The sequence below is a fragment of the Dipodomys ordii genome, unplaced genomic scaffold (genome assembly GCF_000151885.1).
Source record: "Dipodomys ordii isolate 6190 unplaced genomic scaffold, Dord_2.0 Scaffold5, whole genome shotgun sequence".
Classification (NCBI taxonomy): domain Eukaryota; kingdom Metazoa; phylum Chordata; class Mammalia; order Rodentia; family Heteromyidae; genus Dipodomys; species Dipodomys ordii.
Window position 1 is genome coordinate 19,839,106 of NW_012267221.1, and position 18,312 is coordinate 19,857,417.

At 37.3% G+C, this 18,312-nt stretch overlaps 1 protein-coding gene across 1 annotated transcript in view; it reads right to left on the reverse strand.

Moving 5' to 3' along the window:
• Nucleotides 1-18,312, reverse strand: part of Abcb11 (ATP-binding cassette, sub-family B (MDR/TAP), member 11) — a 91,576-nt gene that overhangs the window by 52,153 nt on the left and 21,111 nt on the right. Inside the window, exons 4-8 of the mRNA XM_013027336.1 lie at nucleotides 14,839-14,926; nucleotides 13,702-13,835; nucleotides 12,454-12,625; nucleotides 7,244-7,368; nucleotides 4,051-4,225 (exon numbers count right to left, since the gene is read on the reverse strand). Of these exons, the coding sequence (XP_012882790.1) occupies nucleotides 4,051-4,225; nucleotides 7,244-7,368; nucleotides 12,454-12,625; nucleotides 13,702-13,835; nucleotides 14,839-14,926 (694 nt within the window). The remainder of the gene's footprint in view (nucleotides 1-4,050; nucleotides 4,226-7,243; nucleotides 7,369-12,453; nucleotides 12,626-13,701; nucleotides 13,836-14,838; nucleotides 14,927-18,312) is intronic.

An 18,312-nucleotide genomic window follows, 5' to 3' on the forward strand; every position in this document is an offset into this window, starting at 1 on the left:
AGGAGGAGGAGGAGGAGGAGGAGGAGGAAGAGGAAGAGGAGGAGGAGGAGGAGGAAGGAGGGAGGAGGAAGGAGAAGGAGGAGAAGGAGGAGGAGAAGAAGAAGAAGAAGAAGAAGAAGAAGAAGAAGAAGAAGAAGAAGAGAGGAGGAGGAGGAAGTTGTTTAAGAAGAAGAACAACAACAGCAAAAACAATAATAATAATTACTAATAACAATATAATAATGGCACAAAGGTCAGGTTGACTATTCTAGAGGTTGGTATATGCAAAACCAATCTGCTCTTAACACTACCAGCATACTAACTATAATACAATCATTACTGCTAGAATACTACTGGTGGCAATAATAAGACATGCTTTAAATGCTTGATCTCTAGTACTTGGATTAATCTTTGAAACAAACAAGGAACTGATATTTCCCTAATTAGTAGAGCAGTATTTAAATAAAGGCACTTGGCTGTCTTTCTGTTTAGCTCCCAACTCCTGTGTGTTGGCTGGGTAAAAGTAGAGAGGTGGGTTCCTGAGCTGAGCTGGAGAAGCTGTAGCTGATGAACACAGCCATCTCATGACCAGATGTTCCTCCTCTTCTTATCAGCACTGCTCTTAACGGTGAAGAAGAGGCTTTGGCACAAGTTTCTATGTTAACCTGCAGGAGGAATTCTCTCTGGAGGATGTTAGGGGAGGTGTGAGGATGACAAGACAGACATAAGGACATGCCCAATACCATCACAGTAGCCAGTAGCATTTTCACTCTATTGTCACATCCTTTCGCCTTGTGGAAGTGTCGTCTGAGGAGAGAAGCTACTGTGGAACTGTCCATCTTTGTGTATGCTAGATTTGAGTAAAGAGGGCCTGTGTCCCTTAGAAGACAAATCTGGAAGCAAAAAAGCTGTGGATAATAGATCGGGTCTAGAGTCACAGAGACATGAGTTCAATTTGTCATAGATAACTTAACCTTATGACTTCCTCTTCATTTTTGAAGTGGTCATTTAATGATATCAATTATAGAATGAGGTTGTGAGTGCTACATGTGATAATTATACTAAATGGGTCTTTCAGTGTTTGACTTCTTACACACGGTGGGTAAAGTTTTCCTTCTATTACTGTCCTTATTTTTTATTACTAGAGGTGGAAAATTAAGAGAAGTACGAAAGGACAGCTTTTCACCCAGCCAGTTCTCTTTCATCTTTTCTGAATAGACCACACATTTGGTTCCTTGTCTGTAAGTGATACTGATTATAGTCACTTATGAGAGCTTCCTACCATTTTTTGCCCAATTGCTATGTAGTCAGTAATGATTCTGCGTATTACAGAGTGTGCTAGACAAACCAAATTGTTAATTAGTTTGGTGGATTAAAACATTCAGTTCAGCTTAGGCAGAGTTAGCCTTTATAGTTTGCTGTTTAGAATTATAGCCAAGAATTCTGTGTATATGTGAGAGAAAGAAAGAAAGAGAAATAGGGATAGAGAGGCAGAGAGAGAGAGAGACAGAGAGAGAGAGAGATAGAAGCCAGAGATACAAACATAAAAAAGAGAGAGAAATAGGGAGATAGAGAGGGAGAAAGACACACAGAGAGAAAAATAAAGAGAAAGAATATTATGCCATTACAAAAAAAAGCCCTTGTTAAGGTGGGGTGTAAGCAGAGAACCATAACAAAGAGATTAAAAGGATAATAATTGATTATTATAATGTTCTAGATATGTTGTACGCCATGTCCATAAATAGTAAGTACTGAAGAAATATCCACTGAAATGTGAAAATCTTTACAGAAGATATAGAGGAGCCCATAGTCTAACTCGCTGATAGCTGAAAACCATTAAATTGGATTCTCCCATGTGAGAGTCACCAAAGGGTTTTTATTCCATGCGTCCAACTGAAATTGTGTATCATTTAATTTCCAGTTTACCGTTTCAGTTCCTCCTCTGAAGGTTGTTCATGCATTTCTCTCCCTTCTCCTTATGGGCAAGAAATGAAAGGAAGGAAGGCTTTGCTCAGTAAATGTCTTTCTTACAAAGCGTGTAACTGAGACTAATGGCAAAACCTCTCGGGAGCAATTGGACCTTAAAGTCAGATTTCAGACTTCTCATGTTTAATTTTCCAATGTTCAAAACTATAAATTGTAGGGGAAGTGATCAACTATTTTTTGTCAGTCGTGGGGCCTGAACTCTGGGCCTGGGCGCTGTCCCTCAGCTCTTCAGCTCAAGGCTAGCACCCTACCACTTGAGCCACAGTGACACTTCCAGGTTTTTTCTGCTTATGTGGTGCTGAGAAATCGAACCCAGGGCCTCATGCATGCGAGGCAAGCACTCCACCACTGAGCCAACTTCCTAGCCCATGATTAACTTTGGGTAATAGTAAAAGTCTCCATGCTACCTCTTTTTAAAGTATGCATGTATATAAAATATGCATGTATTATTATATTTAATTTTTTTAAGTTCAAAGGCATGCCCGCAACTCATTCTGAAAACACAAACTGAGCATTAAGTTATTTTTTGTGGGCTGGTGTGATGATATACAACTATAATCCCAGTGATGTGAGAGGCAAAGATAAAAGAATTACAGTCCAAAATTGGTCCCTAGCCAAAGCAATAACCTATATGAAAAATAAGCTAAAGCAAAAAGGATGGTAGGTATGACTCAAATAGTAAAGCACATTTGTAGAAAGAATGAAACTCTGAGTTCAAATCCCAGTATTGCTAAACATAAAGTATTCTGGTATCTCATAAAATAGTTTAAAATGGTTATAGTTTACCCAGTAGTAACAATTTCTATTTGCAAATCAAAACAGTATTCTGTTTTTCTTAGATCTAATGAAAACACTGGATCTTAAATTGGAAGCTTTCAGCTAGCAAATTTATGGCACACAGCTATTGATATCTTTCACTGTTTGTCTATGTCACCCAGGATACTCAGCCAAAGCCTTCTCTTCAAGAATCTGACATGGCAGGGCTTGGTGAGCATGCCCATAATCCCAGCTCTCAAGAGACTGAGGTGGGAGAAACAAGAGTTTTAGGCTATTATGGGTTGCAAAGGGAGACCCTGTCTGAAAAAAATTATTTAATATAAATCTATTTCCTATGTCCTTGAAATAACAAATGAAAAAATTATTTTTGATCTCCTTAACCTCATAGACGTTACCATCAGAAGGCAGAAAATACTACAAGTGTCCTATGAGATACAAGTGCTCTAGAGGAAAAGCCCAGATGCCATGGAAGAGTATTGGGAGGCTAATGAACATGGAAGGGTGAACTAGGAGGGTGCTATGGTACCATTCGCCTGCATGTGGAGGAGGCCACAAGCCAAGGAGGATAGGACTTGGCCAAGGGATTAGGAGAAGTTTCCTGGCTCTGGGTACACCTGGTGACCCTACTATTTACTACCAAGGTTCCCCATCCTCCAGTCGAAATCCTATCACTATCTGCATTTACACCATTGTTTAACTATTGCTTGTCTTCTCTACCAAACTATAAACATCAGCAGGGAAAAAAAACACATTTCTTTTGCTCACTATTGAATCCCTGCATTTTGGATGCATCTGGAAACATGACATTCAATTGCATGAATAACTGAAAGGACTCTGACCATTAAAACTATCTACGTCATTAGCAATCAATCATAGGGCATAGCACAACTGAGTAGGAAAGTAAGCTTATATTACCTATTCAGTGGAAAGTCTGACTGACTTTAGGCTGCAGCAACTCATTACACTTCATAAACACGTTCATTAGGCAATGTCCTACATGATTGTTAAGCTGGGTTATGTAACCCATGTATGTTTGGCTGAGAGATCTCTGACTTTCCATTCTTATGGTATATTATCTTTCAGGATCTACTGAAAAATTAGTGTCTTGTAGCTAAAAATAATATAGATCTTCAGTGAATTGGAAATCATCAAATTGCTGGTCTCATCCAGTTAGGTCTTCACCACAAATGGACTCCATCAAATCATTGATACTGACTGTCCTCTAACACTAGGCAAGAAGCCTCATGTGGAATCCCCTTCTGAGATCCAGAAAGAAATGTTACATGTAAGTCAGGAAGATCTAAGTACCTGGACAAGGGTTCCTGGTGTGTATTCCTCTTCAACCAGGACAAGTTTGGAGCCATACCAGAAAGCCAGTGCATAACACAAGAAGATGAGACACCACATGTACCCTGTAAAGAAGCCTGTCACCATCCCTTTCCTAACTCCCCAGGTCTGGGCAAACACTAGATTCTTCTCATACCTGTGAAGAGAAAACATTTGAGACAAATTCCAATATCATTTGAGCAGTTCAAGTTAAGATGTTTAAATAGCCACAGTGCAGTGGTTTTACTCAATAATTCCAAAGTCACCCCAAACACAAGGCAGCCTTTGAGATATGAATCCACAATAACCTCTGTCTAGTATTTGTTTGAACCTGACAATGGAATGTTGACAAAAGTCTTAGTTACACAAGTATCATAAATTGACCACAGATTGTATGAGTGTAACAGTGGAGCAACTCTGCCTCCAGAAAATTTAATTTTTCACATTAATATCTGCACATAAGGGATCTAGGACTAGTTGTTTGTTTCTATTATATGACATACCATTTTCTATCAGAAAATAATGCAACTGTCTTCAAATAAGCAAGTCAGATTATCTGGGTATTTCTAGCATTCATACCAACTCATCTACATCAGCCCACCCACCCACTCTGGGGAGTTGTTGGATCATAGAGTAGTTCTAGTTGTTAATTTTGGAGCAATGTCCACGCTGTTTTCCATAATTTCTGTCTAATTTACATTCCCACTAACGATGTAGAAAGGTTCCCTTTCCTCTACATCCTTATGAGCATTTGCTATCATTTGCCTTCTTCCTAATAATCATTCTTTCTAAGGTAAGGTGGCATTGCATTGTGATTTTGGCTTGCATTTCCCTGATGATGAGTGATGTTGAGCAATTTTTCTTATACTTGCTGACCACTTGTATATCTTCTTTTCTGAAACGTAGGTCTAATTGCCTATATTTAGATTCTTTGGGTGTGGTTTTTTGTTTTGGAAGTTTTATTTATTTATTTATTTTTATTTTATTTTATTTATTTTGCTATTATGTGCTTTAAGTTCCCTATATATTCTTCATATCAACCCTTTGCCAAATGCAGTTTTTATATGTTTTCTTCCATGCTATAGCTTCTGTTCTTACTCTGTTGGTTGTTTCCTTTTCTGTGTAGTAGCTTTTTAGTTTGGTATGATCTTATTAGTCTATTTCTGCCTTTTGTTTCCTGTGCTTTTGGGGTCTTATCCAAACAAATACGTTCACAACCTAATGTCCCAGAGCATTTCCCCTTTATTTTCTTCTAGTTGTTTATAGTCTCCTGTTTTACATGTAAACCTTTAACTTAAAATAAGTTGGATTTTGTATATGGAGTGAAGTAAGGATATAATTTTATTCTTCTGTATGTGGACATCCAGTTTTCTCAACACCATTCATCAAAGAGACTATCTTTTCCTCATTGTGTAATCTTGGCATCCTAGTCAAAAAACCAACTGATTAAAAAGGTGTGAATTTCTTTCTAGACTCTATTTTCTTTTCTCCATTTGTTCATTTTTCTGTTTTTATGCCTGAATGCTGTTTTGATTGCTATAGAAATCTATGTAGTAAATTTTGAGATACACTGTAAAATTCTTCCAACTTTCTTCCTGTTGTTCAGGATTGCTTTTGCTATTTGGGGTCATCTGTAATTGCATGAAAGTGTCAGGATTTTTTTCCTATTTCTATGGAAAATATCAAAATTTTGGTAAAGACTGCATTGAGCATGTAGATTGTTTTGTTGAACATTGAAATTTTAATAAGTTCATTTTTTAAAAATCCATAAATACAAGGTATCTTTCTATTCATTTGTGTCCTCTTCAACTTTGTCCATGAATGTTTTGTACCTGAAGTATACAGGTAGTCTTTCTCCTCCTTGGTTAAATTTGTTCCTGTTTGTGAATCTATTGTAAATATGATTATTTTCTTGATTTCTTTATCTGATAGCTCATCTTTAGTGAATAGTAATGCTACTAATTTCTCTGTATTGATTTTGTATCATGGACCTTTGCTGAATTTATTACATATTACATATCATTGGTAAAATCTTCAAGGTTTTTATATGCAATATGCTACTCGAAAGCAGAGACTATTTAACTTCTTACCATCTGACTTAAATGCCTTCATTGCTTTCTCTTGACTGGTTGTTCAATCAGACTTGCAGTCCTATTCTGAGTAGAAGTGGCAAGAGTGGCTGAACCTGTGTTTTTCCTAATCATAGAGAAAACACTTTCACACTGATTAGTCTAATTATCTGTATGATAGTCATATATACACTATAAATAGTCTTTATTGTATTAAGATATATTCCTTTATATCTAATGTGTTCAGAGTTTGCATCATGCATGGATGTTGAATTTTGTTGAATACAATTTCAGCATCTGTTGAGATGATCATCGAGTTTTGTGATGTCTTTATCTGATTTGGGAACAGGATTGCTGGTATAAGCTTTTCCTTGTTTGTTTTGTCATTTGTTTTTGCAGTGATGAAGATCAAACCAAGGGCATGTTAGGCATGCACACTTGACAACTAAACTATATCTTTATCCTTAAAATGAATTTGAAGATCCTCTCCTCTTCAATCTTCTGGGAAGAATTTTTTAAGAATTCCTACTAATTCTTCTTTAAAAGTTTAGTAGAGCTCAGCAATAAAGCCTGTGGGTCCTGAGCTTTTCTTTGATAAGAGACTTTGCTTACTGATCCTCTTCTTACTATTTCTCTGTTCAGCTTTTCTATTTTTTCCTTATTCTGTCTTGGTAGGTTGCATGTTTCTAGAAAATTACCCAAATATAGCTATTTAATTTGTTGACATATAATTGAAAACAGTAGTCACTTTTGATCATTTGCATTTCTGCGTTTCCTGTTGTAGTGCCTATAGAGGTTTAACTTTAATGGCAGCAACCAACTTTAAAAATAGGCATGAGGTATAATATGTGAGCAGATATATTAACAGAGTTTGAAACAAATGTCTAACCTACATTAGTTTTCTAAAATTCACAAACTGCAATATCTTCAAAAACCCATGGCTTAAGTCTTGGACTTCTTGTAGTACTTTGAGCAATCCAAATTACTCTATTTGGTCATCTTTTGAGCAATGCTCACTCTATAAACCATGAGGGACAAAATGAGGAAAAGTCAGAGAATTATGCTGGTTGGTGAAATCCAGAAAAGTGACATTCCACTTAACTAACCTTCTAACCTCTTTTTGTTCACCACCAAAAGCAGCCACCGTTCGTATAGATGAAATAACTTCATCAGCTATAGATCCTGCTTTAGCATAGGCCTTCAACTCAAGGTCTGTGAATTTAGACACACTCTAAAATCAAGAAAAAGAAAAGAAAATGTTTTAGGTCAGGCAGTTGTCATTCAGTGATTCATTTAACAGAAGTAAGGATGTGTCATGGTTTGATATAACAATAGATTCTTACTGTAATACCAGAGGGGGAGGGGAAATCATTCAAGTTTGATCATGTTCAGTCTAATTCATGGTGTTTGTTTATTAATATATCAAAATGACTCCAATGAGAGTCTCAAAAACTTTTCACACAGCAAGTCCCTGATAGGTCATTCTATAACACTGAAGTGTTTGTGTAGAATGAGGTTCCCAAGTCAAATTAGGTCCTATTGCATTACTACCAGCCAGGAGTTACTATAAAATCTGTAGCCGAACACCAGAGACCAGGACTGGAGGCCCATGTAAGCAGTATAGTTGGAGTATAATTGAGAAAGAAGATCAGGATATGCAGAAGCACAATTTAGCAGGTAATAGTTCCAAAGGAGAAACCTTTAGGTAAATATTCTGTCCCTTTGACTCAACTGTTGAAGTTTAATCTAATTTTATTATGTGAAAAGACAAGACTTTTTTGCCCAACAGTGAACAAGTTATTTTTTCTAAAACTAGACTTGGCTTTTTTAATATTTAAATATTTTTCATACAGTCCAAAAATTCATATGGAACAACAAAAGACCTAGAATAGCCAAAACAATTCTAGGGAATAAAGACAACATGGGAGGGATATCCATGCTGAACTTCAAACTCTAATATAGAGCCATAATAACAAAGACAGCATGGTACTGGCACAAGACCCAAAGACCAATGGAATAGAATAGAAGATCCAGAAATAAATCCACATGCCTACAGTCAGCTGATATTTGACAAAGGAGCCAAAGACATACAATGGAAGAAACACAGCCTCTTCAACCACTGGTGCTGGGAAAACTGGGCGGCCACATGCAGAAGACTAAAAGTGGACCCCAGCCTATCACTATGCACCAACATCAACTCAAAATGGATCAAAGACCTTAACATTAAACCTGAAACTCTGAAACTACTGCAGGACAGAGTAGGAAAGACACTTGAACTTATAGGCACAGGAAGGAACTTCCTGAACAGAGTCCCAGGGTCACAACAAATTGGAGAGAGACTTGACAAATGGGACTACCTTAAAATAAAAAACTTCTGCACAGCTAAATCTATCGCAACCAAGCTAGAAAGACAACCAACTAATTGGGAAAAAAATATTTACCAGCAATATATCAGACAAGGTATATACAGGGAACTCAAGAAACTAATCCTTCCCAAACCTAACAAACCAATTACTAAATGGGCAAGGGAACTAAAGAGAGACTTGTCAGATGAAGAGATAAAAAATGGCAAAGAAACACATGAGGAAATGTTCACCATCCTTGGTTGTGAAGGAAATGCAAATAAAGACAACCCTGAGATACCACCTTACCCCAGTAAGAATGTCCCACATCCTCAAGTGAGCCAACAGACAAATGCTGGAGGGGATGTGGAGAAAGAGGAACCCTATTACACTGCTGGTGGGAATGTACACTTATACAACCACTTTGGAAAGCAGTCTGGAGGGTCCTCAGAAAGCTAAAGATTGACCTTCCTTATGACCCAGTCATACCACTTCTAGGCATTTATCCTGAAGAACAGAACCAGTATACAAGGACACATGCACCCTCACATTTATTGCAGCATTGTTCACAATAGCCAGGATATGGACACAACCCAGATGTCCCACCACAGATGAATGGATCCAAAAATTGTGGTATCTATACAAAATGGAATATTATGCAACCATTAGAAATGACAAAATAATGGCATTTGCAGGGAAATGGAGCTAGAAGAAATCACGTTGAGCGAGGTAAGCCAAGAGCAAAGAGACAAATGGTACATGGTCTCCCTGATAAGTGGATGTTAAATCCAAAATGTTAGGTGATATGACAAAATTAACAGGACTTAAGAAACAAAGGACTTCCACTCATCTGGTCGAATCACTACTAAATAACCCCATGCAGCTGATCACATGTATGGTATATATGTGCACACCAGAGGGAAACCAAGAAGTCGACACAGAACTAGAGGGAATCAGGGAAAACCACATAACAGCGGGACCCATCAGCTGCACTGGACATTGACCAAAATGAACTAAGCAACTTAATGGCAGTGATGGGAGGGAGGGAACAAGTGGGAAAGAGGGAACAGCGGATGCTACGCAAAACAAAAGAAATGTACATATCACCCAATGTGGAAGAAATAACTGTACCGCAAAGCTCATAGAACTCATAAATGTTATAGACCGTGATAGACAATTTGCTCCAGGAAAGTTAGAATGTGTTTGTGACTTTAACTGAGCATCACTATCCCACAATACTGTGAAATTTGGGAAATTATGTAACCACTTAATCACAATAAAAATTTTGAAAAATAACATGAAGACAAGAAAAAAAAAAACATGTGTTGGTCTTTCCTCCATTAAATTGTTTTGCTATTTTTATTTTTTTAAAAAATCAACTAGCCAGGCTGAGAATGTAGTTCACTGAGAATGAACATACATAGCCTGTGCACAGCTTTGGGGTCAATCTCCAGCAAATTCTTCCCTCCAAAAAAGGAAAAAGTACAGAATTCCTTCCCTCAGATGACCATAAATGTAAACATTCCCTATAGATTCTCAGTTGTATTCAATTGGCTTATTTGCTTCCTAGCAATCCTGTAAAATGTCTTGATTTTTGTACCACTGCAGTAAGTTTTGAAATGGAAAAGGGTAGACCCTCCAATTCTGTTGTTATTCAAAATTGTTTTCACTTTTCCTGGATCCTTATATTTCTATATGAATTTTAGAGTCAGCTTACCAATATTGCAAAAGAAAAAGTCAATGGGATGTTGATATGGGTTTAAAGAATATTCTCATCTTAACAATATTGTCTCCTCAACTGTGAATCCCTTGGCAACATTTACAGGTGTGTGTGTGTGTGTGTGTGTGTGTGTGTGTGTGTATACGCCCACACATGCTGTTACTCAGGGCTTCATGCTCAGCTCAGGTTTTTTTGCTCGCTATTGTGCTCTACCACTTGAACCACACCTCCAGTCTAGCATTTTGCTTGTTAATTGGAGATGGAGTCTTGCAGACTTTTCTGCTTGAATTGAACCACAGTCTTCCAACTCTTGGCCTTCTGAGTAGCTAGGATTGCCAGTGTAAGACACCAATACCCAGTACACTTACAATTGTTGATGTACAAGTCTTCTATTTCCTTGATGAAATATATTCCTAGGTATTTTTACTCTTTTGGATATTATAAATAAAATTCTTTTCTTAATTCTCTTTAAAAAATAAATAAAATATTTTTCATCATTGTTATAAAGGTGATGTGGACCTAGTGAAAATTAACCTGGCACAGATTAAGACACAAAGAGGAAAGTCAAATATTGTGAAAGACCAACTAACTCAGAAATGTAAAGAATACTTAATAGCCAGATAAAGGGAGTTTGTCTTCCCATTGTCTTTCCAATCTTTTGGAAGGAAAAGTATTACCAAGTAAAATATTAGAGAGAATTCTAAAATACAAAGTAAGATAACATTTTTAGGGATGTATGTACTATTTCATCCATCGATATCATATGAATTCTATGGACTGAAAAGACAACAGGAAGGACAAGGAGTGCTCAGTTTCATCAACACTAAAATTTTCACTTGGACATTAGGGATTGCACTGTTTTTTCACCTGCTTTATCTAATATATTCCTAAAATAGTCATTTGCAGCACAGTCATGAGGAAAATCACATGATTGTGAGTGGTTCTTGTTTTTTATTATAATGGCATATTAAATTAATTTCAGGATGCTTTAGTTAAATTGACCTTGGAGCTTAAGAGGTGTATATTTGGAAGTCTCTAGTAGTAGCTCATATTTCTTCTCTTAAATATAAAGGTCTGACAAAAATATGCAAAACCCACTGTAACTTCTAATATACCATATGTTTCCCGTCTTTGCCTTCTGACTTGTGCTTAGTAGAGTTGTTTGTATCATTTCAGAGCAACAAACATGCACAGGCATGAGGACAAGAAACAAATGCAGAGTCGCAGCATTCCAAATCAATGACACCTTTATAAGTCAGAATATGGGCAATGAGATGATACCAGAAGCCATGCTCTGAAAATCACCTTAATAAAAAAAATTTTTTTTAAAACTTAATCAGACAATGGTTGTAGTTTCCAGCACGTTAAAATGTAGCATAGAATCTGTTGAAAGGTATGTATTACATCTTTGAAGAAAGAGATTACATGTATTTGGGGGCAGGGGGAACAAAAGAAACTGGACCAAACGTTTGCAGAACATTTCATACCCCTCAGGAGAAATTGAGGGTCCAGTGAAGCATAGTGAGAAAGTATATGGTAGGAAAGACAGCTGTAATGACATTTCAAATTGAAATGTCATTGTACAGCCATTTTTAAATAATTTAAATTTTTTTAATCTCTTTAGTGCCATGCTCTGGTGGCTTACAGCTGTCATCCTACCTATTCAGGAGGCTGAGATCTGAGGATTGAGGCTCTAAGCCAGCCAGAAAGGAAAGTCCTTGAGAATCTTATCTCCAATTAGCCACCAGAAAACTGGAAGTGGCACTGTGGCTCAGTGATAGAGCACTAGCCTTGAGTGAAAAAAAGCTCAGAGACAGTGAGGATTAGAACTAAGGAATGTGAAACTCTTAAAATAACCTGACAAAGTGTAGCTGTTCAATAAAGTTTGTGGTGAATAAAATAATAGTTACCTCCTTAATCCATATACTATCATCTCAATAGATACTGAAAAGGCATTTGACAAAATTCAATCCATTTAAAGGACCATTCCCCAGGCTCATGTGGGGTTTATCCCTGGGATGCAAGAGTCACTTAACATGAGCAAATCAATAAATATAATCAGCCATATTAACAGAATGAAAGATAAAAACCATCTCAATGTTGATTGATCCTGGGGGATAAAACAGAATAAATTAAAATAGTGGCAATTATATTAACTAAACATGCTCAGGAGAAGAAAAGCAAGCTTCATGTTTGGGGGCTGTTTGTGAATACTAATGTCTTCCCATGAAAAGAAACCCAAAGATACTCTTACCAGGCCAAGGATGCCTGCTCCAATCCCAATGAGAGGGCTGACAGAAATAATCACCAAGGTCAGTTTCCAACCCCTGTAAAATCCCAGCAGGAAGCAACAGATGGCTGATGTCATGCGCTGAATGAAAATGGCCAATTGATCAGCAATAGCCTCGTTGATTTTATCAACATCACTGAGGAAAAAGAAGTTTGATCACACAGCTGAATTTTGTTAGTTCAAATGTCATGTGGGGTCATTTCCCTCTGTCCTTCTGAAGCATCCCCATCTTGGTTACACCGTCACCCTTGAGTAACATCTCAGCTTCTAAATCATGAAAAATCCTCAACATGGTGGAGTTGTTATCAAGCCTCTCCTCCTAGCCAGTTAAATTTTTCCCAGCTAATAGTCATTCAACTTTAAACCACCTTGTTTCTCTCTTTCTCAGAGCTAATAATCCTGGGTTTGTCTGAAGAGCACTTTATGCTTTCTTCACAACTGTTAAGTCCTGTCAGTCACAAGGCTTTATTCACATACGTACTCAGTCATAAACCTTGGATAATCCCCAGGAGAAGTCAGGTCTTCCCTCCCATGTTTCCATAGCAGCAATGTGTGTGTGGAGAGGAGGGTGGGAGGGTGTGTGGGGGGAGGGAGGGTGGGTCGGTGTGATTACTGAATTCTGTTAATGGGAAAGAGACAAGTAACTAAACACACAGATTCTGGAGCCAGAATCTCTGAATTCAAATATAAGTTCTTAAGGCAAATTATTCAGCATTTTTACACCAAGGTCTCTTTTGTGGGTTTCATTACACTGTTTGCATGTACACAATTTATTTCTATAATATTTATCTCCCTACACATATCACCCTCTCCTTCCCTCCTCATCTGCTGATTCCCTCACCCCAACCAACCTTTCTTTTAAAATCAGGACATATTTTTATTTAGATCCAGCTTCCTCATATACAGCTTCCACGTGAGCTGATCTTAGCTTATCTCACTTAACAAGATAATGAAATTCTCTTTCATAATATTTTGTTTATATTATTATAATTAAAGATGTATAACCAAATTATAGTACCTTAGTTTTCAGTTTTTAACAATCATATAAGAGGCATTGCCTATCACAGTGTTACACGACCTATAAAAGTCCAACATAAGGGACAAAACCAATCTAACTGAAAATGTTGTTAATGTGTTACTTAGTTAGAAACAAAAGTATTGTTAGCAAAGAAAAAAGGGACACATTAGAACATTGTTTCATTGGTTACTTACTCAGAGAATCTTGTATTCAGCCCTCCCACAGAATTACAGTCAAACCATCCAATTTCCATTTTCATTATCCTCCTAAAGTAAACTTTTCTCATTTTCTGAACCTGGCGAGCTCCAGCTACTACCCAAAAGCAAATCTGGAAATGGACAAAGGAGCATTTAGCATTTTGATGTTCAGAACAATAATATTTTCCATAGTTGCAAATGGAAGGGAAACAATTCACCAAATGCCTCTTCTTGGGAAATAAGGTGTGAAGGCACTGTACCTGCTGCTAATTCATAGTGAAGGTGAGCCGAACAACTTTGGAACATGGCCAGACATCTGAGTTAGGAGCCAGCTCTGACATGTAAGTAGGCACGTAACTTTTGGACCTTATCAAGCTAGAGGCCTGTTGATAAGCACGCGTGCATAGTTTGCAGGTGATGACAATTTTCAGAAATTGCCAGACAATCACTATGACACAAGCAGGGAATCAAATCTGCAGCTAGATTTCCCATAATAATATAGAATATATATAAATAACTTTAAATATATATAAATAAATTATATATAAATGTATATATAATATACATAAATAACTCTGTCTTGAAAATCCACAGTATCACAATGAGAAAAGTAGATTTGCTTTTCTTGACAACTGACATTAACTAGAATTCTTGAAAAAATAATGGGGAAGGGTGTTTCATTACTTTTTGTTTTTACAGAAGGCAGCAAAACTGAAATATTCTTCCTCAGTAAGGGTTAAGTAACCTCAGTTTTTCTATCACTAAATTCAGGAATATGTAGATTCGGTTTTACAAAACTTGGACTGGAATACCGTTTGATAACTTCAACAATAGAAGAGAAAAAGGAAAGTGTATGTTGTTTCCTTTGCCTCCACTTGCCTTGCACTGGGCTTTTTCTGGTCTACTTGGCTTCCCTCCACAAACACTCCTACAGCTGTGCATTTCCAAGCTTGTAGTCTTTCCAGTTATGACCTGAGAAGATAGGCCTCCCCATTTTCACCTATACTCTGGAAATACAACTGTGAATCATAGAGCTTCTAAGCCAGCTTCAAAGCTAAAGGCCACACTTTGGGTTTCTTTGTAATGTTTATGAGCCCAGACATTGATCTAAGGTAAAAAGGAAAAGCAACTAACTTGAATATAGGCTGTCAGAAATACAGCGACACCAATTCCAATATAGATGGCAGCAAACTTGATCATCTCTTCCTCGATGTTCAATAGCCTTCAAAAGAGGGAAGAGAATGAAGACACTAATAAGCAGGATCAAGCCAATTAGGATCACATGTGTAGATGCAGCACGATTTTAAAATAAACTTATGTATTTCTGTTAAATATAAAGTATTTTACCTATGCAATTACAATCAAACCAATCAAATTTTAAACAATTCTCCTGGTACCAACCACAGCAAATATGCCCCTTATTTCTTTTTTAATTTAATTTTATCTTATTGTAAAAGTGATGTACACAGAGCGATGTACTCAGTTACATAGTAAGGCAATGAGTATATTTCTTGTCAAACAGTATTAACCCTTACCTCGTTTTCTACCACTTCCCCCCCCCCCTCGCATTTCCCTACCTAGCAAATCGTTCACTTCTAATATAGTGTCTTGTGAGTATCGCTGTTGCGTTGGTTCACCTTTTGTCTTTTGTTTCACCTTTTGTCTTTTGTTTCACCATTTTCTTATTCCCTTTCCCTTCCCCAAATCAGATAAACATATATGCAAGGCACAGGGTACCAAAATCAAAAGCAGCGACAACAGAAGATAAACCAAAGGAAAAAAATGAAAGATTAAAAAAATGACTTCACACAATACATTAAAAAAAAAACCTCTTGTTTCCATATCATGGAGTTCATTTTGATTAGCATCATTTATATGGTCATGTGTACATAGCTATTGAGCTATTGTGATCCTCTGCTAGGACTATCCTAGACATGTACAAATTATTACAAATGAGTGAACCATGAAGCCTATGTTTCTTTGAGTCTGGCTTACTTCACTTCATAAGATTTTTTTTCAAGTTTTTCCATTTCCTTACAAATGGCTATCCCTTATTTCTATAGGCATAGATACCAGGATTTTGAAAATTCAGCTGCAGTTGCTAGAAAGGACCCTAAACAATTGCTTGGTCCTCAATCCACTTGCCCCTTCTGCTAACACATATGCAGTGAGAGATCAAACATAGGTAAGGAAAGGCTTTCACAAGACGAACAGGCTTGTCTGAAAGGACACTGGAGAGAGCAGTGTGCTGGATATTGAGAAGCTTCCGGTCAACTGCTTTAGTCATCTAAACCAGCTTTTTGACTTCTCCATCTCGGGGTGACCCTAGAAAATATGTGTTATCTTCCCATAAGAAGGTAGGTGGGAACAGTTAATTAGACATATCTTACTGTGGACTACAGCCCATGTAGCTTCCCTCAGCAGAACAATGCAAAAATTTGATGGCAAACACATTGCAGGGAACAGCAAGGTGTGTGTGTGTGTGTGTGTGTGTGTGTGTGTGTGTGTGTGTATTTTTTACAACAAAGCTTTCCTGCTGTGGCACAGGGTTTAGAATAGGCAGGTCCAAGGAAAACATAATTCCAGTCTCTTCCTCGATAGTCACCTTGCCTCTTGTCTCTACTGTCAGATTTCCCTCTGCCTCTCTCCGGGTAACTGTCCTTGTTAAAAGCAACTATGAGGGGCTGGGGGTTTAGCTCAGTGAAAGAGCGCCTGCCTGGTGAGCGCAAGGCCCTGAGTTCGGTCCTCAGCTCTGGAAAAAAAAAAGCAACTATAAGAGCTCACCTGCCAGAATCACTTTCTCTCTCCCAAGATACTTAAGTTGATTACATCTGCATAGACTTTTTTCCCATATAAGAAAATAGTCAAAGAGCTCAGGAATTAAAGCCCAGACATTCAGAAGCCATTATCTAGCTTACTAGTCTACTATCAAAATAAAGCTAACCATGAACAGTGTCTCTGAGGATGAACATCCTCATACATTATCAGGGAAAATGCAATGTACAGCATTTTGACAAACAGTCTGCAGTTCCTCAAACCAATGAGAAATCTAGTTACCACACGGCCCACCAATTCCATTACTATCTACAAATTTAGAGAAATAGAAATGTGTTCACACAAAAATTTGGACACAAATGTTCACAGCAGCATTATTTGTAATAGCCTCAAAATGGAAACTACTGAAACATCCAACAACCAATGAAAGAATAAATAAAATGTATCCATATAATGAAATATTACTCATATATTTAAAAATGAAATTCTGGTGTATCCTATAAACAAAGAAAAACTTCAAAAACATTACTCTAAAATAAAGAAGTAAGGGTAAAGAGTCATGTATTATATGAGTCCTTTTGAATAAAATGTACAGAATAAGGAAATCTGAATTCAGAGGTTACTGTTGCCTAAGGATAAGGGGAATGGGGAATCAGGGAGTAACAAATAAAAGGTGTAAGATTTATTGTTTTTCTAATGAAAATATTCTAAAGTTGATTGTGGCAATGGGCGAACAACACAGTGGATATCTTACAAACCATTGTGTTGCACACTTTAAGTGGGTGAACCTTGTGGTATATGACTTGTATCTTAATACAACTGCTTTACATAAAGAGCATGGCTGTAAAATACCTAACTTCAATGTAGCACTTGCATGTATAAGCTAAGTTCACATTACTAGGAAAAGAGAATGAGATCCAGCTAAATGCATAGCCTTTGATTTCTGGTTTGACATGTTCATATGCAGAGCAAGTACAGACCCCTGATAGCTCCTGACAGCAGAAGTAGTCAGCCTCCAAACGGCACCCAAACATTCCTGTCTCCTGCTCCTTACACTCCTATATAGTCCCCTTCCAAACTGTAACACAGTTGGTGATCAATAGAACATTACAGAAATTATAGCATGACCTTTCCACAATTAATCTGACGAAAGGCTTTGTGGCTTTTGTTTCTATTCTAATTGAATGAAAGAAACTTGCATTGTAATATTTTAATTGTAATATTTTAATTGTCTATTGTATTATCCTCTTTCATTTACTTTTTTTGGTTTATTTGACTATTTTGAGCGGAAGTTCTGATAAGCTAATCATGAAGACTGATGTTCTAAAATTCTTATCAGTGTTATTCATTGAGAACCATTTCTAACACCATAGCTTAAAAGTTCCATCCAACAGAGTAAAAAAGATATGTGAAATATAACATTTTTCTAATTGGGGGAGGGGAAGGGAAATAACAAAATGCTGAAATAAGGATACAGGTTGACCTATTGTAACAATGAGCTATACAAAACACTATGTTGAAAATAAACTTTACAACTTGGGAGGGGGGAGGGAGGAGTTGAGGAGGTGGGGAGGGGAGGGATGGTAGGGGAAAAAACAGAGGAGGTAACAATGCTCACTAGGAAATGTACTCATTACCTTACTCATGTAACTGTAACCCCTGTGTACAATATTTTTACAATAAAAACATATTTTAAAAACTTGCTACAGGGGCTGGGAAGTTGGCTCAGTGGTAGAACGCTTGCCTTGCATGCCTGAGGCCCTGGGTTCGATTCCTCAGCACCACATAAGCAAAAAGAAAAAAGCCGGAAGTGGCGCTGTGGCTCAAGTGGTA